Source organism: Dromaius novaehollandiae, chromosome 3 (assembly GCF_036370855.1).
Source record: "Dromaius novaehollandiae isolate bDroNov1 chromosome 3, bDroNov1.hap1, whole genome shotgun sequence".
Taxonomy (NCBI): Eukaryota; Metazoa; Chordata; class Aves; order Casuariiformes; family Dromaiidae; genus Dromaius; species Dromaius novaehollandiae.
The window spans coordinates 84,596,079-84,623,911 of NC_088100.1; the positions used below are offsets into that span (position 1 = coordinate 84,596,079).

Below are 27,833 nucleotides of genomic sequence, written 5' to 3' on the forward strand. Positions count from 1 at the left end.
CTGTAAGTCAAATCCAGCAGCCTGCAATAGCACCTATTAATTTATAGACTTAATCCCAAGGGCATATCTGCACACTTGCAAGAAGGCATGTTTGGTCAGCTGTTGCCACAGTGATGGCAGAAATAGACAACAACCAAGAAGAAAAGAACCTGTGGCTGCATGTACACTTTGGTGGATTTGGGCATTTAGGGGGGTTTATTTGTTCCTCTATGCAGCACATTTGGAGATGTTTATGTACCTTTTCTACCATTCTAGTGGAATGTAGGATGTTAGAAGAAAAAGAGGATGCTGTGCAAATTTTGTATTCCTTATACACATAAAAGATATAGACTATCCCTTACAGACACAAAGGTTTCTGCAATAAAGAGCTGAACTGTTACAGCTTATTGCAGTGTTTTGAATTTCATGAGTACATTAAGGTGTTTAAAATTATTTATAATGAAATGCAGCTAAATAAAGTGCTTGTTAAAGCAGAACAAAACAAAAAAATCCTGAGAAGATACAATGTGATTACCACCAGCAAAAATGTCAGGTAGCTGCTTATTACAGAAAACACAACATTACTGAACTAATTTAAAATCCAGATAATTTTCCTTAGGAAAATATTCTGCAGTAAACTGCTTAGGGGCTGGTGGATTTCTTTGTTTCTGAAGGATGGTAGAGATTCGTACACAAGCATCAGCAAAGGGCAGCTTTCTGAGCTGTTCCCTGCCAATTGCTGACAAAGGCAGTCCTAATGAATCATTCTGAATTGTGATCATGTGCTACCAGCCCACAGTGAGCTGCCAGAGAGGAAGTGCAGCTTGTTTTCTTTCATTTTCTTGATTCCTATGCTGTAGGAAGATGAAAGGAGAAGGAGGAGGAGGCAACAGCAGCAGCCAAACTTAATAAATAATTCTGACTATTCCTGATATCAAATGGAGGCCCCTGAGTGGGACCCGCTGAAAAATGACACCCTTCCGCCGACCCTGACGCCAGCTGTCCCTCCGTATGTGAAGTTGGGCCTGACCATTGTATATACTGTTTTTTATTCACTTCTTTTTGTGTTCATCTACGTCCAGCTCTGGCTGGTCCTTCACTACAGGCACAAGAGGTTCAGTTACCAAACTGTCTTTCTGTTTCTGTGCTTGTTTTGGGCCTCTCTTAGGACTGTGCTCTTTTCATTTTACTTCAAAGACTTTGTCACAGCAAATTCTTTCAGCCCCTTCATCTTCTGGCTTCTCTATTGCTTCCCAGTCTGCCTCCAGTTTTTCACCCTGACCCTGATGAATCTTTACTTCACGCAGGTAAGCAACAAAGATTTGGCTGATTAAATCTAACATAATGGTAAAGCATTATTTTTTTGAGGTTCATGAGAAAGATGTAATTTCCTAATGTACTTGGGCAGGACAAGAAGCACGTATCAAGTATTTGGTTGGGAATTTAACTTTTGATCTATATACAACCAATCAGTGTTACAATGAAAACCAGAGCCTGAAGTGATTGCTTCAGGAATGGCAAAAGAATATATCTACTGTCCATTAAAATGCTGTCATTTAATTTAAAGATTGGGAAAAAATTTTACAGGAGAGCTTGAAGGTTAGACCTCCAAAGTGCCTTTCTGTTGTTATTCTTTATTGTTGTTGTTGTTGTTGTTGTTGTTATTAGACCCCATTAGCTTCCTGGCTTAGCAAACCTGATCTCTGTGTGCAGTCAGAATTGTGATTTCTAATTTTGCTGACAGCCGCCCCCCGCCCCCTCAGATTTTGCGTAGATTGGTTAACATGTTTCTGAGCGAGTAGATTTCTCTTCTGTGTATCAATAGTCAAATTGTTGATACGGTCCTACTGCAGCCTCAAGTATCTATTACGATCTGTATTGCAAATAGCACTGAGTGCTATTTGTGTCTAGGCCCCTGTTAAGTGCTAGGTGCTGTACAGAGGTACACCTTCTGCATCAAGGGCACTGTGATGTAAAGGTAAATTAGCTGTATAGAGGGGGAAGGGAATAGTATCTGTGCTTTGGAAAGAGGCCTTGAGAGGGTATCTATGCTATGGACAGCTAAGAAGCCAGATGAATTAGGCTGCACAGCGTTCCATGTTGCTGCAGTTAGACTTGCTTGGAAGCACTTACCGTGGGCTTGGGTGTCTTAGCATTGGGCTGCAGGCTGGGATGTTAGCATGCTGGGAGGCAAAGAGAGGCTGCCTGGCTTGCCTGAGATCTCACAGGAAGCTTCCAGGAGGGCAGGGATTTGATTTGGTGTCTCCCGAATCCCACTCCAGTGCCTTGAGCGAGAGGCCAAGCCTGTCCTCAGATGACCTGTGGCAAAGGCTGCTTTCCCAGCGCAAGTGTAGCTGGGCCATGAGAGCACCAGCCAGCCCTGCAGCACCCACAACAGTGCTCAGGACTCTTTGGGCTTTGCCATGAGCCCTGCTAGGGACCAGCTCAGAGCCTGGATCTGGGTGCTTCTGTAGTGGTTGCAGCTACCACAGGACTGTAAATTCTGAACAGCCTGGCTGGAGAGATCAGGCTGCTTGTGAGAGCTGCCAACCCAGAGCTGTAAAAGCAGAGATGGTAAGCATGAAAGCTAGAAGAGGACTTTAGTAGAGAATATTAAATACTTAGAACCACATACACTTTTTTGCACGTTTATTTGCTTTTCTGGATTCAGTGTCTGAAACACCTACTAACACACTCTGCTCCACTCCTCTGGACTTAAGATATATCAGAGAGTTACAGGAACCTTTCATCTGTATGCTACTCAAATCCAGCTCAGGCATGTAGTGACCTATGCTTTATCCCACAGCTGTTGTGAGAGGCATTTGCTGATGGTGCAGTTCTCAAGGGGCAAATGTCCATCATCATGCAGAGTCCATCACCATCACAGCAGTTGGGAGTAAATCTTAGCCCTGGGCCAGATTCTTCCCTCGGACACATATGTAGAGCTCCCATTGAAGTCTGAAAGCAGAATGTAGTATCTTGGCTCTTGGGCGAGAGAAGCTGAGGATGAAATGAGCACAGAGAATGCATTGCAGTCTGCGCTCTGTGCATTAGAGTGCCAGCACTTAGGGGCTTAGTGTCGTAGTAACTGATTCCTTTTGTCTGAGGAAAAATCCAAGGAGAGAGCAAACAGAATGCACTCATACGTCCTTTTAACCTATTTTTGGCATTTCTGTCTGATATCGTTAAGGAAGTACGAGTCAGTGGTTGGAAACATGAAAAATGCTAAGGCTGTTGGTTCTGCCTTTAACACAGTTTCTGCTTTGTTCACCATGAGCCCTCACAATCTTCCTCTGAGCGCTTCTATAAGAGTGTAATGGTTACCTGTCTTACATAGCTGTTGTGAGGCTTTTGAAACAGTATTTAAAAGCACTTTAAGACTTTGTGATAAAGATTGTGAGCCACTGTAGACAAGCATATTATTAGTATTACTGTTTGTTTTGGAGCTGGTTGCTCCGGTGAAATCTCATCTCAAATATCTCCCCAGCCAAAACAAAGCCTTAAGAAATACAAGCACAGCCATTGTAAGAATATAATGTAAGACATGGAATCAATGCACAGACTTTTAATTCACTGTTATTAATTCTTTACTTCTAACCATTAAAAGGTGGCTTGGCTTGAAATTCAGCATCTTCTTGACACTGTATTTTTAATGTGCATCTAGCTTTCCACAGTAGACAAGCAAGAACTAGTGTGAAAGGGGTGGGCAGAGAGAATTTTGTTTTCAGTAATGGCTTATAACTTCACAGACCTGTTTAGAAGCAACTTTTATCCCTTTTTTTCTCCAGAAAGAAGGAAAGGGACTACAGCTGTGTCTCATTGCATGGGAACCATGCTAGTTAACTGATGCTAAGCTAGAGGAAAAGAAATTACCTAGGTATGGCATAGGAACAGAGGACTAGAAGAGACCTCATGAGTCTGGAGCTTGAGAGTGTTTATTATCTGTTGTATGGTACACAGCATTCCTACATGGGGCACTGCTAAGAACACTTTTAGATATGGATACGAGATGAAAAATTAGTTCCAGAAAGTTGGAGATCCTCCTAGCCAAAGAAAAAAACTCATTTGACAAGCGCCTGAAAGCATTTTTTAAAATAATAAGCAGCTTTGAATCTGACAGGAAGTTAGCCACAACTGTTGTCTTTATAATAGGTATCCCTAAGCAATGTGGTCACAAATTTGGACTGTATCTTTTTTGTAGCAGGACAAAAAAGCCACAATGGCGTCAGCATGGCAGGGGTTATTCCCAGATTTGTGCATCACCTGCAACAGAAAGAACAGAAGGAATTCTAATGCATTGGGGCAGGATGATAAACCAGGGGACCAATAGACAGCAGAGAAGTTACAATCAAAAGAGTTTTGACTCAGAACAGTTCCTTAGGGTTCATGAGGTTGAGTGCCTAATTCAGAGCCGTTTCTTACTGTCTTGATACCCTACTTATGGCAGAATAAAAAGGGTGCCGAAGGTAAGGCATAGATAATATTATCTCCTCTCAGAAATCATGTACTGCAGAAAATACACATGGTCTCTAGTAAGACAGCTGAAGAGAATTTATTAATCCTTTGTCTGTATTCATTCTCTTGTCTTATAAAGGAAAGAAATATGTGACCTACCTCTCAGGATAAGCCTCTGTTTACTTAGAAATCATTAAAGTAAGTCTTAAATAAAAATGAGATCCAGTGGCACTTTCATAAAACAACAGCCCAATGCCTGCGAATAACCACATAGTACCAAGCCAGAGAAACTCCCTGGTCCATTAGATAGTGAACAGAAGTGTGCATTTCCACCTACAGAGACTGAAAAGCCCATAGATGTCTTTGCCTCACACCTGTACCTCCCACAGTTTTATTTTGGCTGTTTGATAAAGACTGTAAATTGGCAATTAACATTTTCCACTTTAACCGAATCGGACAGTGAGAATCCCAGCACTCAAGCACTCTTTTGTTTGTGCCCTGCCTAGCTAAATCTTCCATTTTCCCCTGCCAGTGGCAAGGGGAGACTGAGATGAGTCCTCGTGCTTTGCAGTCAGTGCTGTGGGCAGAAGTTTAAAAAGGATCTGGGAAAGAAAATAAAAGAAAATAAAAACTTGCCTTTTATGGCGGTGGGGTGGGGGGAGGCGGAGAAGGGCTTGCTTCAATTTGTTCTGTTTCTTTCAGACTTTACATTTCCCTGGGGAACAGGATACAAATGAAGGAGGAGGAAGGCTAGGATGGAGGGTTACAGAGTCAAAAAACAAGGTCAAGGCAGAAGACTTTGAGTGGTAGGGGATGTTGGAAATCCCAGCCCCATTCTGTGGCCAGGCACAGCAAGCTATTTGTTGGGCTATAGATTTAGCCATTACGTTCTCAAGCACCTAGGGAAAGTGGTGCTGAGGTAAAGAACTGGGAGGCTGTATAGGTGGAGAGGGTCTGGTAGGTGGATTTACCTCTCCTTCCTCTTCCCTAACCATCTTCCCTTTCTCTGGCATCCGGATTGGGAAGTTTACCCTGCCTCCTAGGCAGGACTGATAAAAATCAGGGACTTTCAAATGAAGAGAGCCTGTGCAGGGTAAGACAGGTTCGAGAGGAGCTGGCCATGCTAGAAGTATTTTGAAGGGTGGGGTAAAGCCAGTGCAGCACTTTCAGAGAGGTTACGTATCTCAGTGGAATTCTAACTGAGGTACATGTTATCTCAGTGAAGAAAATTAAGAGAACTTATCCTCTAATTACTCTGGATAGAATTTTAAAAGTAATACCACCAGTGAGAGAACAGAAAGAGCTTTTTATTTAGTATTTATTTTTTAATAAAAAATAATATACCGTTTTTTACAGAGCTTTGTATTAATTTAAAGCATGCTCTAGATGTACGTAAGACTACACAGGAGTCAAAATACAGGTGGTAAAGCATCAGCAAATGTGTTGGGTCTATAGGAGAGAAGGTAGAACTGCGCACAGAGATGCTGTCTGCCAGCATCTGACAGAGGGAATAAGGTGATTTGAGTTAGCAAACGATTTGATGGGAAGGCTATACATGCAAGTTTACTGTGACCGCTAGACCCATGATGGTCCCTCTCCTACCTGTACTAGTTTTACGAAGTTACACAAGGCTGCATATGGTAGTGAGTCATGTTGTCCGTGTCAGTAGGCCTTGCAAAGCATGTAGAGTTTAGAGAGTAGAGAGAAGACTGGGCATATTTTGGGGGAATCTGATCCAAATGTAGGAATATTTAACATGAAAGAATGAACATGAGAGAAGGAGAGAAGGGAAACGTGGGCCTTGGACTGGAACATACACAATGGGGGAAAGGAGTACAAGCTGATGGGGGTGGTCTGGGCCCGCATGAGGCAGGTTTGCAAGGTGCAAAGAGAGATTTGCATGGAATGTGGCAGAGGAAGGGAGAGGGGCAGTGGTGAAAAGATCTGAGAGGGAAAAGCATGCTCTGAACTCTGCAATTTTTCTGACATGAGAACTGGTTAATAAAGGTAAACTTCATTCCTGTGCAAACAGCGACCTTGAGATACATGCAAACACTTAACACATACCTGAAGCTTTATGGTGAGCTGTGGTTCCTGTAAAAGTGAATTGATTAGCTAGACCTAGGGGTACGCTGGAGGTCTATGCCAACATTCATATCAGCTCAGCTACGTCAGAGCATGAGTTGAAAATTGCTCCAGTAAGATTTTTTTTTCTTTTGCTCTAGGCATATGTGACTTGGCTTTGACACCTGGTTGATTGCTGCTTACAGGGCCTGAGTGGCTCCTGATGTAACTTGCATAGCCACAGCAGGAGCCCCCTTAACTTGCATCTGCACTGCCCATGGGCCCTCCTGCCAACCCCACCATTGGTCTTCTGCTGGGCCCTGGTAGGAAATCCTGCAAGATTAGCTTGCAGCAGTTTGCATCAGGTCCTGCAAGAGAGGAATTTTCCTTGGCTCAGGGGCTTTTTGGAGCCCTTTTGTACTGCTGCAGTTCTGTATGCCAGACATACCTCAGGGGAGTGGAGGAGGGAGTGTGAGAATCTCATTTGAGGTTTCCAGTTCTTCAGTAAAAACAAGGAATCAAAACAGTATATTTCTACTTTAAAGAACAAGCAAAAGGGGAAATGCTTTTAGGAAGAAAAAGTAAGCTTTTAGACATTAGAAAATTAGCAAGGAATTTCACTGGCTGATTTTTTTCCTTGTTGCTATTCATCTTGGGGCTCTCTGAAAGATCTTTTTTTAAAAAAATCTGCCTTCTGCTTTCTCATTAGTCTATTCTTAGGAGTAGCCTGGTTTGCTCTGGTTTGCTGGAGGACTTGCTTAGATGACTCAGATATTGACTGGAAGCTTTCTCAACGCTTTTGCGGGGAGGGGCCATTGAGCAACCAGTCTTTTCTTGCAGGGTGCTTTCAGTTAAATGACTTAAAAGCAAAAAGCAGCACCCATGTGTGTAAGGTGTATTGAGATCAGCTTCTGACATCCTTAATCCCACTGAACAGCCCTTTTTTTGTGACAGTCACACTGCTTCCAGCAAGGGTGCTCATGGAATAAGACACTATCAGTGTAAGTGAAGGTAGTAGACTCTGGCCAGCTGTATTTCTGTCTAGTGATGAATTTGTAAGAGTGCCCATGCCTTACACTACAGCTTTCTCTCTGTGTAGTCTTCATTTTTTTTCTTAATGGTCATTTTGCTCTGATAAAATTCAGAAGCACATTGTCCACTGGGACAGTTCCACCAAATGTAGAGTCACAATAACACAGCCATTTTGGCGGTCTCACCTCTAGAGATGTTGTCCTGCAAATTACCTGTAATGGGAGCATGTCATGTCTGGTTTTAGCTAGGTTAGCCATGGAGCTTTTGCTGAGAAGGGCAGACTTGCACTGTGTCTTGTGACAGGAGTGCTCTGTGACATTAGAGAGGTGAGTGGGTCCTTGTTGGGGGACCACAGGAGATGGCATTCCAGAGCTTGTGAATCTCCTAGGTTTTGTGGACCCAGTCCACACTCATGGCCCACTGCAAATTGCTTGTCTTCTGCAGTTCTGCACACTAGCTTTGAACACTTGTGTTCAGCGCTGCTCTTGAAAGTTGTCAAAATTAATGGTACAATGTGTGAATAAGTGCTACTCAGAACAGGTGAGGATTGTGGAATGGCCCTAGAGACAAGTTTTACTTGCTCAGTTTAAGTGACATCAGAAACCTGCTTACTCCCCAGTTGACCACAGTGTTATCCAGAATAATCAAGGTAGGCAAAATGTCTCATACAAAAAGGGTACAGGAAGTATTTGGAACCCCATCCCTCCTCTAAAAACTGCCAGCCCCCAACTGCCCCACAGAAACATGAAACATTTACAAGCTTCTTATACCTTCCCTTCAAGTAGCAAGTAAATAATATAAAACTTGCTCCTGAATTCCTGTGAGAGTTCATGATCTAAGTATTTGGATAATGAATCACAAAAATCTTTTATAAGGGATGGTGCCAGAGGTGTTAACTATTTGAAAACAGTGTTGATGGTTGCAGAATATTTTTAGGGATTTTTTTCAATTTCTCAATTTTATTCTCAGCTATTATTTTTGAAAGACCTGCTAAAATGCTCTGTTCACCTAGTGGTAAGCAGACTGATGTACCACAGAAATAATTTCCATGTTAAGGCAGCTATTTATGGTGAATAGGAGTTAAATGACAAGTTGTTCCAGGAGCACTGGAACAAGTGAAGCCTGATTTTTCCAGATCTATGTCTCATGCTTGACTTTGAGCTGTGATTGAAGCTGTTTCTGTAACTGGGGCATTCCTTATGGTACTTTCGTATGCAGAGTTTTTCATCTAGGGTGACATGTAGGATCATTATGCAGTATTCTGCATATATGAGATGCATTTACAGGGTCCCTCACTTCTATCGAGTCACTGTTTTTTAAGAGGGTGATAGAAAGGTCATGTCTTTGACACTTCAAGAATTCTGTCTTCAATTCTCTGACCAGACCATTTAAAACTTAGTGGGGGACAGGTAGACAGGTTCACAGGCAGACACATGCGTACAAATACACAGTGATCATATACGTCCTGTTTCCTTGGGAGAGTATGGTAATCCTAGCAGTTATTATGCAAGATACAATAAAGTGCATGCAAAGCCAAATGAAATGGGTAAGGCAAGATAAGTTGAGAAGAAAACGATTAGGAAATAACCCTCAATAAATCATGCAGCATGATTTTTTTGTAATACTAGTAATCAGTATGTTTCAGTGTAGGCTGCTGAATTTAAATAAATGACCTTTATAAATTGAGTTTGCTTGGAGTTGTGTTAGCTTATGAAAAAGCCTTAGTGATGCTTTCCTTTAAGCTTTTTTTTTGAATCAAGATACAAAAATCTGTTAATATCTTTCTCTATAATTTCTCATGGTAGTTAAACACCTGGGACTGATATTACATAGCTACTGTGCAACGAAAGTGTCATTATTTTGTCTTTTCTGCTACAGCAAGATAATATTGTGCCTGAGCTATCTCACTGTAAAAATATGTACTGTTCCCTTAGTGAACGTATAGTCAGTGGAAGCCAAACACACCTCAGAGTAGAACAAGGAGTTTGGTTCTCACCGACATCCTTCTGGTAATATGACATGTTTAAACATATATATCCAGTTTCAGGCCAGCGTACTATGGGCAGGGTACTAAGGGCTCTTTATGTGAATAGAGCATCTGACCCAATATGCCACTGTGAGCTGATCTGCACGAGAGACATGAACTGATAGGTCACGTAAGGGCATAATTATTTACCGTTTTGATTGTACTGGCATTGGTCCTTTTGTGTATATTGGTATAAAGGACCTAATTCCCAAGCCAAAATAAGCAAAAATAATGATGCAGACAATTTGTATACAGGTATATCTTAATCTCCTGCTGAGTGGTTTTAATAGTTTGTTTATAGGTTGCCTGCCGTGGATAAGCCATAAATGCAAATTTATTGTGTAGTGAAACCTGTCATTACATTTCATGTGATGTGAGACAGGATTCCTGTGGATCACAGCGTCTTTCTTTACTTGCATGTATCCTATGTCTGATGCAATATTTTTCTGTTTTTCAGGTGATTTTCAAGGCTAAGTCAAAATATTCCCCGGAGCTACTCAAATACAGGTAAGAACTGTGGTAAAGAAAAATAGCCATGTACTCGGAGAAACATCTTTGATAATATGCAGTGGTCATAACTACTCATATTTATATACGAATGTTTTATAATGATGAATGATGGTTCTGACACCAACTTCTCTGCTGTGACATTTCGAAGTCTGTGTCATTTCCCAACACAAGCACCATTTTTAGACATTCAGATATTTCAAAGGCAAGTATTTCAATTGCAAGCAGGAAACACTGACCTTGGTGATCTGTTTACAGGTTCTTAAAGAAACTCTGTAAGTTGATGAATTCAGATCCAGTGCTTTGATAAAGGTAGCAGGGTGATGTATTCATTGTGACAGGAATGAGTGAGACTGAATATGTCTTAATTCAGAATTGAGGCCAGTGGTAATAAAAGAGAGACTCAAAAGCTTTGAGAAGGTGAGAGAAGAGTTGTGAAGGGAAGAAGGTAGAGAGATTCAACTTGATGATGTGTCTGGGAGCATGCAGATAACTTCCCATAACTCCAGAGAGTTGAGGTTATGGCAGCTTTGCATTTATGTAAGGGATTTGTTTGAGATCTTGTTTGAGATGGAGAAATTGTCAGAAACTACTCAAAAGCTCCCCAAAAGGTGGTAGATGTCCAGGAAGCTGAAGAAGAGTTCAATAAATTAATGTTTATTGTTGCAATACCTAGAAGCCTCAGTCAAAGGCAAAGTTGTTTAGTTAGGATAAGAGAGAGAGGCTATCTCTTCTTTAAAGAATTTACAATCTAAAGTCAGGATAGGAGAGCAGAATAATTTGCAACTGTAATCTGACCCGTTGCTTGCTGACTGTTCAGCAGGATATGATACTGTATCAACAGGTCAAATATTAAAATTGTTCTTGACCTGGAAAGCTTGTTATCAGGCTTGCTTTTGATACAGCTGGAGAGGCAGAGGTCTGCAGCAAGTGTTTCAGAAACCGTCTTTGGTATAATGTATGAGGAGAGCAGAGTTGGGGCAGGCTGTGCTGGGGCTGGTGACCAGTAAGGGTATGGGCCAGGCAGGGTTTGCTGCCTGACTGAGACATGAGGGGCTCCTTGCTGGAGAGCAGCTCACTTAGCAAATGTAAGGGTGAGAACAGAAAGGCTGCATTCTGTTTGGTGGGGCCAGGAATGCTTCCAAGTTAGTGGGTCTGTGCGCACACCTTGGCCACATCCCAAACCACAAGGGGCAAGAACTGGATGCTCCCTGGTCAGCACCATGGCACAAAAATTGGCATCCCCCTTTGGTTTCTATGGGAAGGAAACGCAGGAGCGTGGGCTGGCCGACAAACATGACACACACCAGCCAGGTCCCCAGCCAGCCCTCAGAGTGAGTGGCAGAGCATGCCTGCCTCTGACAATACACGTAGCCACAAGGAACAAAGAGGAAGGTTTTGCAGAAAGCCTGGGCCATAGGAGAGGGTGGTGCAAGGCAGATCTGTGAGCATGTTCCTGGCTGGCTTTAAAGGTGAGACAGGAGCTTTGAACCTCATTTGCTACTGATGTTTGTGGCAAGGCTTTGTTCTTGAAAAAATGCTTGAAAGTGTCTTTTTTGAAGCAAAGGGGGCTTGTGACTTTTAGTCAATGGGTATGGAATGAATACATCAGCACCCTGCACTTAGCTCTTGGAGCATTTCCATTCCTAAATACTTATGTATTGTGATCTGAGTTACTCTTGTACAGACTACCCACCCCACCACAGCTTCATGTCTACCCTGCCTCTTGTTTACTGCATTTCTAACAGAGCACTCTTGGGTCTGGCCTAGCCTTCTTCCTCTTGTGCAGCTCTGCTGGTGAAGGACCTGATTAGTATTTTGTTTTAATGTTTACCGCTCTTAGCATGGATGTGGTTCACCTGCATATAAGGGCCATATAAAGCTGACCTTTCGTGTATAGGGTAACCGAAGTGGTGTAAATACAAACACACTCAGGTAGTTAATATACCAATGTGTATTAGCTAGAATAGGCCAGTGAGAAATGAATGATTTTGGCCTAGAGACAGGGGCTGGAGTCTGTGCTTACTGAATTTGATATTTCTTCATTGCTGAATGTTCAGTTTTTGATTTTTTTTATTTTCTTTAGTAAATCTCAGGCCTTGTTGCCTGGTGTTGTCATTCCTGCAGTAGGTAACAACTACAGGAACTGGGCAGCAGTGAAGTAGGACTGCATCTGTGTATTGACACAGGTCTCAGAAATCAGGATCTTTCCAGATAATGAAAAAAACGATAAAATGCTGTCAGAGATACAGAATCTAAAGCGAACTTTACTCAGCACAGCCTTCATGTTGTTAGTCACTATAGCAAAAGAGCTCATCGTCAGGCCTGTGCCAACCGATCTTCATATTTAAACAGCCCTGCTGCACGTCTCCCTGGGCTTGGGGATTTCTTAAAATCACTGGGTTTGGGTGAGGCTTACAGTTCTGTGTGTGCATGCCTGGTTACACACAAGCCTCAGACCGTGTATGGTTTCTGAGGAAACCACACACAAAATGCAGTAGTTTCACACAGATTTTCCCATTAAGCCAGCCAAAACTCACTGCATTCAGCTGAAGTTTGATTTTAGATTCAAACAAAAACTTAGAGGGTGCATCCAGCCTGGCACAGCAAGAGCAGAACACTCTAGCACATGCCTTCCCCAGAGCTCCTTTTTATTGCACAGAGCTCCTTTTCAGGGACCAGCCCCAAAATGAGGAGTATGCAAAATAGGCTGGAAAATAGTCACTGGTGTAATGTGGGAGCACCTCCCTGCCCTGCCTTTCTGTTTTCTAAAAAAATGTTTATTCATCCCTTGTAGGTGCCCTGATAGCTGAGATTTAGTGACACATTTTGCCTTTAAGCGAGGCAGTAATGCTTTCTGCAGTTGCAGAGATCCTAAAACTGTCATGAGAGATGTAGCCTTCGTCTCCATCGGTGCTTATTCAGAGGCTCAGCAACAATGCCTCTGTTGTCAAAACAGGCAGCCCTTTCCCCAGCCACATCATGTTAATAAGGGGGATGGAAGATCATTATGTGAAGAGCTGAACAACTGACTGGCCATGACAGCTCACCCTGGCACATACAGGAGTGTGTGGGCATGACTGTGTTACAGTGCTTTTTTTTTTTTTTGCTAGACCCAGGCAAGGAGGAGCCTGGCCTGGAAGCCTCTAAGCCTCGCTGGTGGCAAGCCAGCATCAAGCACATGCAGGCTACACTGAAGCAGAAGGTCCCCCTGACTAAGCTGAGCAACAAGAGAGCATGTTCTTCCCACAAGCAGGCAAGGTGTAAGAGGCTACCTTTCCTCCTCAGCCTAACACCCATGAGAAATTTTACCTGCCTTGCAGTCAGGGAACAGAGATGAGTCCATTAAATGGGCTTTGGGAGAGGAGGGGAAGGAAGGCATATGACCATCACTTAAAGACTTTTGAAGTCTTAATAAATACAAGCTGTAAAGATACTATCACTACAATTGGGAACTGAGTTCTCCAGAGGAAGCCATGTGAGAGAGGAGCTTCAGGACTGCAATGATTCTAGCATTAGACTGTGAGGTTTATAAGAGTGATCTATAGCCACTTGCCCTAAAACCAGAGCCCTCCTCCAGAAAGTTAAGAATGAGCATAATCTCCCCCCCCGAGAGGGAATTTCCGTGGCTGACAAAGAAAAGACAGCGGCCCTGCTCACTGCCAGATATAACTGAGAACAAGGGCATTGATTCGTAAACACAAACAGAGTTTTTAGGCTTTCAGTTCTCCCAGCTACACATCTGAAGGGTCTCAAAGATATACCCCTTCCTTTCCTGTCCTCAAAAAAAAGCCAGCTGTTCTTCAGTTTTGTAGCTGGGTTGATACCATCCCAAAAGGATATGAGCATGCGGAAATAAAAGATCACCACTGGGTGAAAGTACTTTTAAACAATCAGATTTTGATTCCTCAGAGACAATCTGGGCATTTCCTATCAGCCAAATTCAAAATTCCCAGCAGACATGAAGGGCTGTGGACCAAAAGCTCTTGTTCAGTGACTGCAGTTCATGAGCCTTATCTGAAATTGCCTTGGTCAGCAGTGATAATGAAATAAGCAACACCAGAAATGGATACACACTTCATTTTTTTTTAATGAAAAGCTCTGCAGCTGTGTGTAGGAGTAAAGAGAAATTAAAAGCAGTCTTCCTTCAGTATATGGCATACTTGTATTGCAAGTATCAGTGCTGCGGAGATGGATAAAAGAGATGGGGGAAAACAGCCCAGCTCCTGGGCTTCTCTCTCACTCACATTTCTGTTCCAGCTCTGCTCCTGTGGTTGTGCAAATGAATCCTTTGCCTGGCATGGATGGCAAATGCCAATTCAGAATCAATGTGCATACTTAAAATTCTTGATTCTCCTTTCAAAAAGTTGCTCATGATCAAGGTGTTTAGGAAAAGGGACAGAGAAAGGAGCTGGGGAGCTAGTACCTGAGAGATTTTTCCTCCTATTAGACTCTTTGTTAATTTAATATGCAATCTGACTGCAGACATTGGCAGTCAGTGATGCTGTTCATGGGAATAATCATGTACTAAAACCAAGATCAAACCCAGTCCTTTTCAAGCAGCTCAGCCTTTTACAAGGTTTCTTATGCAAGTGAATAGTCACAGAAGAATAGGTCTGTGCTGTATGAAGTGCACACTCTAAGAAAACACATGCATTTTTAAAGTCATTTTTAAGAACTGTGCCATTGTGTTTCTGCTACAGACTTTCATGCTTTGTTGCTTGCCGTTAGTTTCTTATGGCGTATTGTAGAACTTTAAAAGCAGGTTTGAAATGAGCAGTGTTCATCTCTCCAGCAAGCTGGAGCACTTCGACTTGGGCTTGGGTAGCTGGTTTCTCTGTGAGCTCTCAGAGCCCCGAGATGTGTGCCTTCCATTGCTCAGAGTGCAGCACCAATCTCATGACTGCCACTTGCTGAACAATGTTGCTAAAACTCTGTTTTCTCCTCACCCTCCCAGGTTGCCCCTCTACCTGGCTTCTCTTTTCATAAGTCTCCTCTTCCTCTTGGTGAATTTAACATGTGCGGTATTGGTGAGAACAGAGAATTCAGAGAGAAAAGTCATTGTCTCTGTCCGGGTGGCAATTAATGACACATTGTTTGTGCTGTGCGCTGTTTCACTCTCCATCTGCCTGTATAAGATTTCCAAGATGTCTTTAGCCAACATTTACTTGGAGTCCAAGGTAAGGTACATTTTCAGTTCTTTTACAGTACCTCCTCGGAGACAACGGCAGTGCAAAGCAAAGGCCTACAATTCTTTAGATCCCCTGAGAGCTGGAGGCCTTAAACTTCACTGCTCGCACCTAGCTGTCCATCTTGCCCACAGAGATACTAAGTAGTAGGCTGTAGCAAAGGTGCTTTTGGCTAATACCAGAGACTTCAAAATAAAGTGTTGTGAGACAAAGAATTTACAGAAGGTAGTAGCTGGAGTTTCTCACAGCTGTTTGCCGGTTGGATACTGCTTTCTCCAGACCCCCATCTAAAAAACCACTTCATTTCAGTACTACTACATAAAGGTGGTCTGTACTTTAGGATCCTTCACCTTGTCAAATTACTGACTGATTATTTTAAATATTTAAGGTAGCAGTGTGCTGCAGATAAGCCAGAAAGAGGAATATCAACCTCCTTTTATGAATTTGTATACTGTCCTATAGATAGTGAGAGTGCATTTTAGAAGACTTAAGCATTATAAATTCAGTCCAGTGGACAGAAGCAGGGGAAAGTCTCTTTTATTACAAAATTTTTTTTAAAGAATTATTGTTAGGTTGACAGCTTTGGACACATTCTGTGATCAAACGGCTGGGTTTACTGATGGCATCACACAATTTGCAGTAAATGGTTAAATCTTAAAATAAATAGAGGTTAACCAATACTGATTACCATAGCAAACCTTTCCAAAAATTTACTTTTCAGCTAGTATTTAGAAAATCTTACAGTAAAATTCTTCTCTCCATTTGCTTAATCAGATAAAAGGAATATTTTTCCTGTTTAATCAAATCTGACCATACTGCACAACTGAAAGTTCATGGCTGAACGGAAGATTTAAAAATGCAGCTTAGTTTGTTTTGTTTCTTTCAAATCTGTCATTTGCTGACCAAAGGGCATGAGCAATGGATTATTTTTACTAGCAAGAAAAGTTTTTCTGCTCCTGCAAATCTCAGAAGCATAAATCTCTGTAACAAAGCAGTGTTAACCTAAGGGAGGCTTTGGTAGATTACTTTGTTCCGTTTCCTTCTCCTGCTGGAAACCTGGTCTTCTCTATTTCAAGCTGTTTCACAAACAAACAAACAAACTCTGACATTACTGCAGAAAGGAAAATACAGAACACTCACTTGATGAAAGTTTGAATGTGGAAATGAGAATTAATGAGAGCTTTACTTCTTTCTGCTTACCTGAAATTGGAGTTCCTCTGGGGACTTCCAGTAGGATTTGACTGCACATATTTATGGACACAGAAGGCTGGAGCCAGCAGTGAAAAAACATCCTGGTTTAATCTGCTACTGTTGTGCTGAAACACTAGGTAAAGAGAAAAATCTGTTCTCTGCAGTGGTGTTACAGAAGTAGAATTGGAGATAATGTGCGCTCTGGGTGTACGGAGATATGGATTGGTGAAAAGGTGAAAACTCATGCAGACTTACTGCATTCCCCTATGTGGTCTGGCCTAGAGGACAGATCTGGCTCTCTGAGCCAAGGTTAAGATAGCACAGAGGAGGTGCACAGCCCTCACTTTAGGTGCTGCCTTGGGCTGGCTCTGTGCTGGACGTGCTACCAGCACAGGGCTCCCCTCTTCTCTAGCGACCTGTGACTGGGAAAGGATTCCTCTGCCTTTACTTTACCCAGGCATTCTCCCTTCAGCAAGCCACCATGTACATGTGATTGACAGTGAAAGTAGGCCATGTTTCTTCTTTTTTTTTGTACTTGGTGGGATTAAAGTTTGTTAAACCTGCAGCATATTTAAATGTTAAAGTCCCTGCACCACAAGCTCCCTCCCAAGAATGACAGCTATATGGGGAAACACATATAGGGAAATACCCAGCCCCCTTCTGCTCTATAGTTCTGCTATCCCTGGTCTGTAAATGCCACTGAACTGGGATACAGTATGTGCCAGTCAGCAGCTTCTCTCTGCTTTTTCACCCTTGGTTTCCATGACAGCACCCTTGACTTGCTAATACAAAAGGAGAATAGAGAAGTGCCTAACAAACATTTCCTCTTTGTGGCATTTCCTGCTTGCTGGTCTTGCCACTGCTTTCACCACCCTATACTGTATTTCTGGTCTCAATTCACATATAACAGCAGGCTCTTGGCTCACTGCTGACATCACTGCAGGTTATAGCCCCTTTGACAGGGTAGTTCCAGTGGTGTTTTAAGCAGGGAATCAATCAGAGAGATCAGTGGCACTGTGGATTTTGTAATATTCCTGAGCCCGACTGTTCTCTGAATTCATGTGTTTTATTATTTTGGTGGGAAAGAAGGCAAACTAATTTTCTGCTAGCTTTTTTGACCAGTCCCTGAACTCCTCTTTAATGACATCAAGGCACACCCAGCCCACAGAGGGTGCACAGCAAGCAGCTGTAAAAAGATGCAAGGTTGCATCATACTAGCTAACCAGCATCTGATACAGGATGCTTTACAGCTAATGCAGAGCTGGAGGCTGAATTCTGTTGCTCCATCTGATACCACGTGTAATTCTTACATACTTCCATTGCTCTGAAAATAACACTCCTATGACATTAGCAGGAATGAGACACAACCCATTTTAGTGGGGGCTGGAGTTGCTACCATCAGCTGGAAAATGCTATAGTGATTAAAAAAAATAAAAGGAAAGAGAAAAAAAATCAGTCACATTAGGCAGAGTATCATGACACCCCCCCCCCCCAAAAGTCCAAGCAAAACAATGTTGTTGTCAGCTTCCCTTATGAATTATAACCTATGTTTAAATCTCTTCCAGGGCTCATCTGTCTGTCAGGTGACAAGTATAGGAGTGACTGTTATACTACTTTATACCTCACGAGCCTGTTACAACTTGTTCATCTTATCATTTTCTCAAACCAAGAAAGTCAATTCTTTTGATTACGATTGGTACAACGTGTCTGATCAGGCAAGTATGAAAATAAGTGCTGATGAGAAAAACTCATTCTGTATGTGATGGCTAATTTCCAAAATGCTATGACAAGAGGCACTTATATAATAAAATCCTATTGATTTTTCTTATTGAATGCACTAAGATGGCTTTGTTCCAGGAATATGCATTTCTGGTAACAGCAGCGTAAGAGGGGGGAGGAGAAATAGTGCTAAAATAGTGCATTAACCAAACAATTAAGAAAATCGGTCTTTTAGTTAATGTATTGTATTTACTATGAGTATAATGTTCAGAAAAAGAAATCCTGTTGTTTAGAAAAGAGTGTTTTGTCCATTAGAAAGAATGTATTGTATTTGGAGAGGAAGAAAAACAGTATTTGATTCCACTAAAATGTTAGATTCTGAAGCTGTTGTAAAATCTTCCATTGCCATCCAGTGCATTGGAGTTATTTACCTTAATTCTATCAGTCATAAAATCTATAAAATCTCAGACTGATTTTCGTCAGCTTTTAATTGCAAGTAACAATTCAGATGATTGAAAACTAACAGTGATAAAAGTACCTGAGAATATGAGCAGGTGATTCTTTGTTGAATTGTATGAAGTTTCGACATCCAACTCCTCTCTTACATTGAAACATGTAGATTTAGACTTTATTAAAAAAAAAAAAATTACCTTACAAATTGAGAGGATATTGTTCAGGTCTCAGTAGTTTTCCAACTCCTTCAAGGCTAGCCAGAATGGCAGGCTCTGGACCACGTGTAAATTTTGTTTGGTCTCAAAGCCCCAGTCACGTGGTGTTTCCCCACCCTCTCAGCAAGCATCTGCAGAGCACAAGCCATGTTCCCAGCCATCCAAGTGCCTCGTAGTGCCAGGGTGGCTGAGCGAAGCTGGAGCCTTTACAATTTCTGCTGAGCAGTAGATACATTTGCAAATAAGTAGGCAAGCAGTAGGGTAAGATTGCCTAGAGGACCTCATTAAGAGTTACTTAAGTAGAGTGTATCAAGGGATGGCTGATCTCCCCTGCTCCAGCGCAGCTGAGAGGAGTGCAGCTAGGCTGTGCCACTCCTTGTGATTAGAGGGCACTAATTTGAGGCAGAAGGGCCCTAGGCTGCGATTCCTCTCTGAATTTACCTCCTGTTGTTGGCGCCTGGAGTGTTGCAGTGGCTGCAACACTCTTAGGGACTTGCAGTGCAGGCAACTCTTGTGCTGATTGCTGCTGACCTGGAATACAGGTGCTGGGACTTTATGGCTGGGATATTTGGTTCAGTTTCCCACACAGAGCCCACCATTTTAGGGAACTTACTGGAGTGCTTTAGGACCTAGAAAACCACTGTCACTTTTTGAACATCCAGTCTGACATGAGACATCAAGGGCTGCCTTGATTTTGGGGCAAACAATTTGAGCCATGTGAAAAGGGCCTGGAACTGAAGGCTCATATTGGTACCAGAATAAAGAGTCACTTTTAATAGTACAGCTCCATTTTTGTACTGTGGTACTTCCTCAGGTCACCTGTCAGAAATATTACCCCACTTTCCCCTGCACAAAAGACATGAAAGGACAGGTTTTGTCCTCTGCAACAACAGTGAACGATAGAGAGAAAGGTAGCTAGGAGTTCAGAGATAACACTAGAATAACAGCACAGTTCAAGCTAACAACATGCACCAACTTGAAGGGATCCAACCCTTACATTTTAAAAGCCAGATTTCCAGCAATGCCCTTGGAGGCTTAGGCACTGTTTGTTCCTTCACATATTATTCCCACCTGGAAAGGGGCTAGAAGACTAGTTTTTCATTACCTTGTTTTTATCACTTTCTTCCCAGTCTGAAAACCTGGCAAGCAACGATTGCACTTAGATTTTTGTCAAAGGAGAAATAGGAGGAGGAGAAAGAGGGAGGAGGGAAGTTAAAAGCAAAGGGAAGCCATGTACCCAGAAACATGGAATATTTATTCTTTTTAATAGACCTTTAATCATTGGCCAGGTTAATCCAGCTTTACCAGATGGAGTTTCTGGCCATGCTGTCAAGCATTCCAGCTGCCTAAGTATAGGCCTTTATAATAAGACATGTTGCCTCCTGCACCTTTTAAACAAGCTGCCATTTTCATTTGTAAACATTTTTCTCTTTGACATTTCAACAGGCAGATCTGAAATGTCAGCTGGGAGACGCAGGTTACATTGTGTTTGGAGTGATCCTTTTCATCTGGGAGCTGTTGCCAACTTCCTTGGTTGTGTATTTCTTCCGTGTCCGAAACCCTACAAAAGATCTAGTGAGTGCAACTTGTTATATATTCTGGTAGTGTAATGTCCAGGCAGGTCTGAGGAGTGCAGCTTCTGAGGGAGCTTTTGCTTTACATTTTAACTTCTCTTTTTCGAAGTGTTTTCGGCGGAATAAAAACAACCCAAGCTTCCCACTTCTTCATACTAAGTCCTCATGGGAGAAATTCATCATACTTACCCAGAGGACAGACAAGTAGTTTACCTTAAAAATCAGGAATTGGTTTAAACTCAGGGTCATCTTTCTTTTGGGTTAATATGGTCGTTACTTGAGTCAGTGGAAAATAAGTGTGCTATATAAAATTAGGATCTTTTATCACATAGATAGATAGCAATGAAAACAATTGCCTGCTGTTTAATTGCATATGGACTGCATAGATTGGATTCTTTCAGCATTGTGCACATTGAATTATTTCCATGCCAAAGACCGATGACAAGCACTAGCTGACATTTTTGTTGGCTGTTTTACTGAAACAGAGATTAAGGTGAGAATTGTAAGGATACCTTTAAATGTCCTCACTATCTGTAACATAATTAATAGATGGACAAGCATCTTCTTATAGCTGCAGGCAACCTCTCTAGGTTAGCAGGTTAGCATGGGATATGTTGGCAGGCACATACAGAATATCAGCACTGCGCCAGGATTACCTGGGTAACATGTCTGTTTCTGTAGGACAAACCAAACCAAAGCTAATATTCCCCAAGGAGGATGCAAATGGCAAATTCATAAGTAAGTGAAGCAATTCATAGAATAACTTGGTAGATAAGGCCATGTCTTTATTCTCACATGCAAATTTCGGAGACAATAATAAAGCCAAACTTAACAAGGAAGTAACAACTCCCCACCTGAAAGGGTAACAGTAAGTTAACAGTAACAGTAAGCCCTTCTTACTCTTCACCTGTGTTTCATGACATCACACTAGGAAACCTACCCTTTACTCCAGTGTCCTTCCGAAAAATCTCCGAGTCACTCCTGCCAAGGAATTAGCCCTGGACAATTGTAAAGAAAAGAATCAGTATTTTTAAAAAAGACAGCCCAGTGGCACTGCTTTTCCAAAATGTGAGTACAAAGAGATCTCACTTTGTTTAAAGTCAATTTAGTAAGGCTAGACCTGGTGGTCAGTTTAGGACTGTGTGAAAGAGATTCACAAGAGAAGAAAAATAAGGGACGTCTGATCTTTATGAAACAGTGACCACATAAAGACTTGGAATCCTACTCAGATGAGAGCTCCAATGAAGTCAAACACGTAGTTTTCTCTCACAAGTCGGAGAGCACTGCAGTTAGCACAGACAATATTATATCTTTGTATTTTGATTTGCAGAAAGCCTTAAATCTCAAACTTATTAAGGATACCGTTCAGAAGAGTCAATCAGTGATACCACTTCTTTTATGGGTACCTTTTAGGGTGAACATTATCTGTCATAGCAGATCACTTATTGGTGAATTTTTTCTATACAGAACAAGAATATTTTTGGTAGAAAACATCATTGTAAGAAGAAAATTGAAAACAACAATGTTAAAAAGAAAGAAACAAACCCAAAAGATTCTGTAGCAAGACAAAACTGAACTTCAGTGCAAATTTGCCACAAGAGGGAGACCAAGGGCCACAGGACTGTAGTCTAATATGTTCAGTAAACTGTTACAGTTAAGTATGAAATGGCCCAGCGGTAGAAAACATTTGCCCAAAAAGCGTGAGGATAGAATTAAAACAAACCCTCTTTTAATTAAAAAAAAACAAAAACCCCCCAAAAAACACAACTCTGATTTAGTAAAAATCCAGAGTGTTCTTTATTTGTAGAAAGGAAAAAGCCCCAAGAAACAGTTGTGCTTTGCTTATACATTTTATTCAGGACTTCAGAAATGAAAAGTGTGAGTAGAGGCAACGTTTAGTGCTGTTTAGATGTAAAGCTCTACTCTTCAAAGAAGATTATAGTCTGGGACTTGCTGTCTGTGTGCTTCAGTGCTGACACAGGGTAACTGTAATGCTCGGTCCTTTGCCTTGCCAGACCTTCAAACAGACGAATATGGGAAACGGGGAGGAGACAGAGATGAATGCATTTTTAGTTCTTCTGTATCAAAGTCATTTACATATAAAAATAATAAGAGGTTAAACTTCTCTCCTGCTTAAGGCCAAGGAGAACATATCATCCAAGCTTACCAGGTGCAGGGAACACTGTTCCCTTGGGGGTACAAGCAGTGGATCAGTCGGAAAGGCTCAGCTGGGTCCTAGTGCATAGTCTCTATGCAGTGTTTCAAGAATCAAAGTGACCCTTTGAATCCTGTGTTTTCCACTTTCATTCCTAGGGAAATAAAAAGCAAAATGCTTTATAAATGAAGGAGTTTTGCATACCCCCTTTCTCTGTTTTGCCAAGGGATGTTTCCTTGGGATTTGACTCTTGAAACACTGTGTAGACATTGAAAATGCTGAGTGAGGTCCCAGCAGCCTTTCAGCCATAGTTTCTTAACTGGGTGCCAAGGTTCTGCATGATCAGTTCTCAAGATGAGGAAGGTAACATGCCAGCAGGAAGAGCTCCAAAACGTGGGAGATAAAACCAACTCTCTTTACATGCTTATTATCCTGCTTCCCTGCTGCTTACTTCAAGGCAACTGGCTAGAAGCATCAAGTGTCCAGGGCAGACAAGAATTCAGCAGACAGACTAGAACCATACTGGGGAGTGGTTTTGGAAGTGGGTCATAACTGTTAGCCATAAGGAGGGGAAAAGAAAAACTGTTAAGGTCAGTAGGCTATCATTATACTGGTAGAGAAACAGAGAATGCAAAGAGATTGATATTGTATACAGCAAATTTAAGATTGTCTATTTTATGTCAGAAGCCAGGAGGTAAGTCTGCAGTGAATTCTCTTAGAAGTCAGGCACCAAGCAGTTTATCTGTTGCAATTACTGACTGACATTTCCCTTCCCTCAGGCCAATGCAGGAATGGTCCCAAGCCATGGCTTCAGTCCCAGATCTTATTTCTTTGACAACCCTCGCAGATATGACAGCGATGACGATCTAGCATGGAATATTGCACCACAGGGAGTACAGGGCAGGTGAGATACAAGAGGGAACAGCTTGCTTCCCATAATGGGAGCAGCTAGAGGAGGGAGATGTCACACTGCAAAAAACTACTGCAAATTGTTCTGCTCAGATTCTCATATAAATTGGCCAGGGGCAGGAAAGAAAAGCGGGGAGCTGAAGCAAAAAGACAGTGGTTAGTGACTGTAAGGATTCAAGGGCCACTCAGAGAAATCATGGAGACAACAATGAAAACAGTTACATAATTTAAGAACTGCAACAGTGTGCTTCCCTTTAAAAAAAAAAAGTGAGGTCAGATCTTTGGATTGCAAGTTTGGTCCTCTGTTTCTTTCAAGAGTAGCCTAAGTGCTTTTTACTAGTACATGTGTGAGAGCAAGGTGGCCTAGAAAAACAGCTAACCAGTTGTGGGCAAAGAAGAGAAAAGCCTGAGAGTGCAGGCAGCAGTTTGTGACAGTGGCAGTGAGAAGCTGCTCAGATTTCAGTTGCTCTGTAGCATAGCTAAATGATTCGGGGTTTATCTGAAGTGAGAGGGACATTTGCTTTCCCAGTTGCCAAAAGCTTACGCAAACCATCCTAACTGCTGCAATCCTATGCAACACAACTTGGGGATGGCACAGAAAGCCTGTTTTCCCTGCAGAACAGTAAAAAGGATTAACCCACACTTCCAGAAAGAAGCAGTTCACAGAAAGAATGATAGCATGTAATTCAGAGAAGGGAAGGCACTGCAAGAACACTATCCTATCCTGAAAGATGACTCCAGCATCTGTAATTCAGTTGCTCTTCCTATATCTACAACATGCTCCTAGTAGATCAGTGTAATCAATCATCTTAAAATGAAGACTTGCTCACTAGCCAAAGCTAACATATCTAGATCCAGTTCCTATCACTCATTTATCTAAGATTATGTGGTCACTTGCTCTGAGTCCAAACCATGATTCAGTAAAGTTAGCTATTCACTATTTACAGTTCCCGTCCTATCTCTTTATTAGTTTTCTACCTAGGGACTAGTCCTATGGAGGATGCCAGAGGTGGGGCACTCCAGACTAGTATCCAGCCTACAGCTAAAGACAGCCTTCCACACAAAGGCAAGAAGGAACTACCCACCCAGGTAACACAGGCATAGCTCCCAGTGGCAACCAGACCAGCCATGGCAGCAGTCTCACACTGCCTGTGAGAGAAAAGGCACTTTCAGAGTTACTGACCAAGTATGAGTCTCTTGTACATGGACACAGGAGGTTTGGTCTGTCACTGATACTCTGTTGTAGTGACAGAACTTCATGTAGATTAGAAGCATTACAGTGCAGCACTGGGACTTTCAACCACCTTCTGGCTTAGTGAAGCAGAAAGCAGGGAATGAACTAGAGGAACCAGGAAACAGACAATGAGCTGGAAATGCTTCAACTGAAGTAATTGACAGATCATAAATATAACTAACATCCCAAAGAAGGTGTGGGGTTTTCTTGGGGGGGGGGGGGGGGGGAGAAGGAGTTGTTTCTGCACTTCAGTGTGAGAACTGCATCTATGGAATTGCATTTTGTCCCCATTCACCAACCAAGTATCTCCAGAACAAACCAAGTATCTCTAGAACCAATCTGCCAGTCACCAATTCTTCTTTTTTTTCCTTTCTTTTTTTTTTTTTCTTTTTTTTCTTTTTTTTTTTTAAAAGTTTCTCTCCAGACTACTACGACTGGGGACATCAGAACAACAGCTTCCTGGCTTACATAGGATCACTTCAACAAGATCCAACACTGGACACAGACCGGCCAAGCCCTATTTAACTTCAATCAACTACAGCATTCTAGGACATTCCAATATTAAAATAATTATTCTGAAAAACAAAGCTTAGCAATTTTTCTTCACCCTTTGGTTTTTAGAAGAGTGTTCCTATGCACAAGTAAATGAAGAACTTGTCTTTACCACAAGCTTTTTGTAGTTCAAGGAGAAGTATAAGCTAATGATTTAAACTTTGAAGCCCATTCTACTTAATACCCTGTTCTAAGCCATGGTATTTTTTGGCTTTGAATAGAGTTGTTATAGGGTATAATTTAATCATTTTATGCTCATTTTAAAAGAGCAAATTTCATGGAGCTAAATGGCATAACTTTTTTCTAAGGATTTTTATTTTTTACACTGTGTATTTGGTTAGAAATACATGATTGTATAAAGTATACTCTAAACAACACATGAAGGAGTTGCTCAAATGCATGACAGCTGGGATTCTTACATGCACTTAGAAGCCTGTAAGGGAAAAATACCAGGCCTATTAAATATTGTCTTTTTAAGTTACTGCTGCGTTCTTGGAGCAGTTTACTCTTTGGATCTTCACAGCTGACTCTGTGATGCAAGAAGTGTGGAGGCTAACCACTATCTATACACTACAGAAGATCTGAAGAAACACTGCATTCCTCTAAGAAAATAAGATCAGAAAATTGTGTCTTCTCAGCAGCTGTAGGGACCATCTCAGAAAGGAAAAGATGGTCAACTCCTCCAACTTAAGCATTTTGAAATATAAAACAGGCTAAAAACTTGCAAGTTTGAAAGATTAAAGTTGTGATCATATCTGTCAAGCAATTACTAGGTACATTTTTAGGTATTTTATCTCAAAGAGTAATTCAAATACTTGCATGCCTGGGTAAGTACACATGATCAGAGAGATGGATACATATATATATTTTAAATAAGACTAGGAAATCTAGTCTATATCTGCATATAGAAGAAGGAGTACAGAAGAGCAAGAAATACTGCAAGCAGGAAAAACCTCAAGCGGACCAAGAGGTTAAAATCAGCATAACTGGCAGAATGTCAGGAAAGCCCTGCTTCAGCCTTACGCAATTCAGGGATTAATTTGATTTAAATGCTGTTCTAATATATGAAACACCAGCACACAGTAAGCATCAAAAAAAATCCTAATCTAAGGCAAGCAGGAACCCTAACTATGCTTTAGGTTCTTTTTATTGTGACTGGTGAGCTCTGCTATGAAGAGAACAACCCTACACAGCCAGAACATTCATTTTCCTCCTCATTTGAAACAAATACTGTAACTCCATGTTTTCATAAGAAAAATCCACATTTCTCATAATAATCTCTGCTTCTATAGAAGTTCATTTTGATGCATATTACAGCATCTCCAAATGGTAGACAGACTTGACATTTTCCTTTCACATACAACTTAATAAGTCTTTGATAAACAATCAAGAATTCTTGCACACATTTCCACAGATAATGTAGAGAAAGAAAAGCTCTGGTATGAGAAATATTAGGGGAGACTATCTATCCACTTAAATGGTGTTTTACTTTATATCAAAAAAACCCACCCCACACTATATGTGTGATCGAAAGAGCTTCAGGCAGGTAGTCGCCAAGATTTTTCCTGTGGTGCACCAGGATACACTCCAGTTGGATGCCCACGCTGACAGACTGCATTGCTCCCAAGTCCAGCCAGGGCAGGGTGGCAGGCCTCAACCAGGTCTGCCTGGGAGCTGACAGCACCCTAGCAATCCATGTCAGTGCAGCGCTCCAGTGCCGACACTGGGGTGCCAAGGCTTCCATAGATGCTTTGATTTGGGGGGCTTTTGCGGAAGGATCAGAGCACGAGCCCTGCCTCTGGCAGAAGTACCGTACACCTTTGTCAATTTTTTTTGCCCTCCAAAGCTTCCATTAGTTTCTTTGCTTTTTCCCAAAAAACTCTTTGAAGAAAAAAGTCAATTAAACTATCAGTCAGAGATTAGAAAATATGCGAAAGGGTTGGGAGAACAACAGAAATCCTATTAAAAAGGCATCAATCTGAACTCCACAAAGAAGTGGTTAGACAAGATTCTTGCACCTTCAGAGAAAGAAGTGCTACAAGATGCACTGATTTCCTGAAGCTCTCATTCTCAGCTAGAAAGCAGCCTGAGAGACAGCCTGAAAAATCAAAACAAAGCTGCAGCAGCTAGCATAAGGAGGAATTAGTATGAAACTAGAAACATAGCAAGTCTACAGCACAAATCTTATTACCAGCAAAACAGAGATAATTTATGGGGGATCAGGAAGACATAATACAATCAGCTGTAGTACTGAAGTTGTGTAGCTGTTTCATAAGCTAAAACATACATAAATTGTATAGATCTATATAATATTTATTCTATATATTATATAGATAAGTTATCCTTAGTTACTCCTAACGCTTTAGGACACTGGAATGTTACTTATTAGTATTTAATCTTTATGAAGACTTTCTATGTTGACACTCTGAACAAAATTTCACACAAAAAGCGTAAGAGGGCCAAATTCTGCCCTAAGAGAATTATGAGAAAAAAATGTGTAATACTCTTCCCCCAAAAATCTGGGCTTCAGCTGAAGCTTCTGGGTTGAAGGCAATCTTCATTTCTGGAAGAAATGAATA

General features: G+C 41.6%; 1 protein-coding gene across 1 annotated transcript; it reads left to right on the forward strand.

The window, feature by feature from the left end:
- The first annotated feature begins 733 nt into the window (after positions 1–733).
- Positions 734–25,633, forward strand: GPR137B (G protein-coupled receptor 137B). Its single transcript, XM_064509339.1, has 7 exons — positions 734–1,286; positions 10,014–10,063; positions 15,021–15,243; positions 18,009–18,162; positions 20,281–20,405; positions 23,339–23,463; positions 25,116–25,633. The coding sequence occupies exons 1-7, from the start codon at positions 918–920 to the stop codon at positions 25,225–25,227; spliced, it is 1,158 nt and encodes a 385-aa protein (XP_064365409.1). The 5' UTR covers positions 734–917; the 3' UTR covers positions 25,228–25,633.
- The last annotated feature ends 2,200 nt before the right edge of the window (positions 25,634–27,833 follow it).

Bases quoted from the DNA above. Each gene is read 5' to 3' on its own strand.
- GPR137B (XM_064509339.1), top strand. From the start codon at position 918: ATGGAGGCCCCTGAGTGGGACCCGCTGAAAAATGACACCCTTCCGCCG. The intron at 10,064-15,020 runs GTAAGAACTGTG...TCACCCTCCCAG, and splicing joins CCGGAGCTACTCAAATACAG to GTTGCCCCTCTACCTGGCTT. The intron at 20,406-23,338 runs GTGAGTGCAACT...CCCTTCCCTCAG, and splicing joins GAAACCCTACAAAAGATCTA to GCCAATGCAGGAATGGTCCC.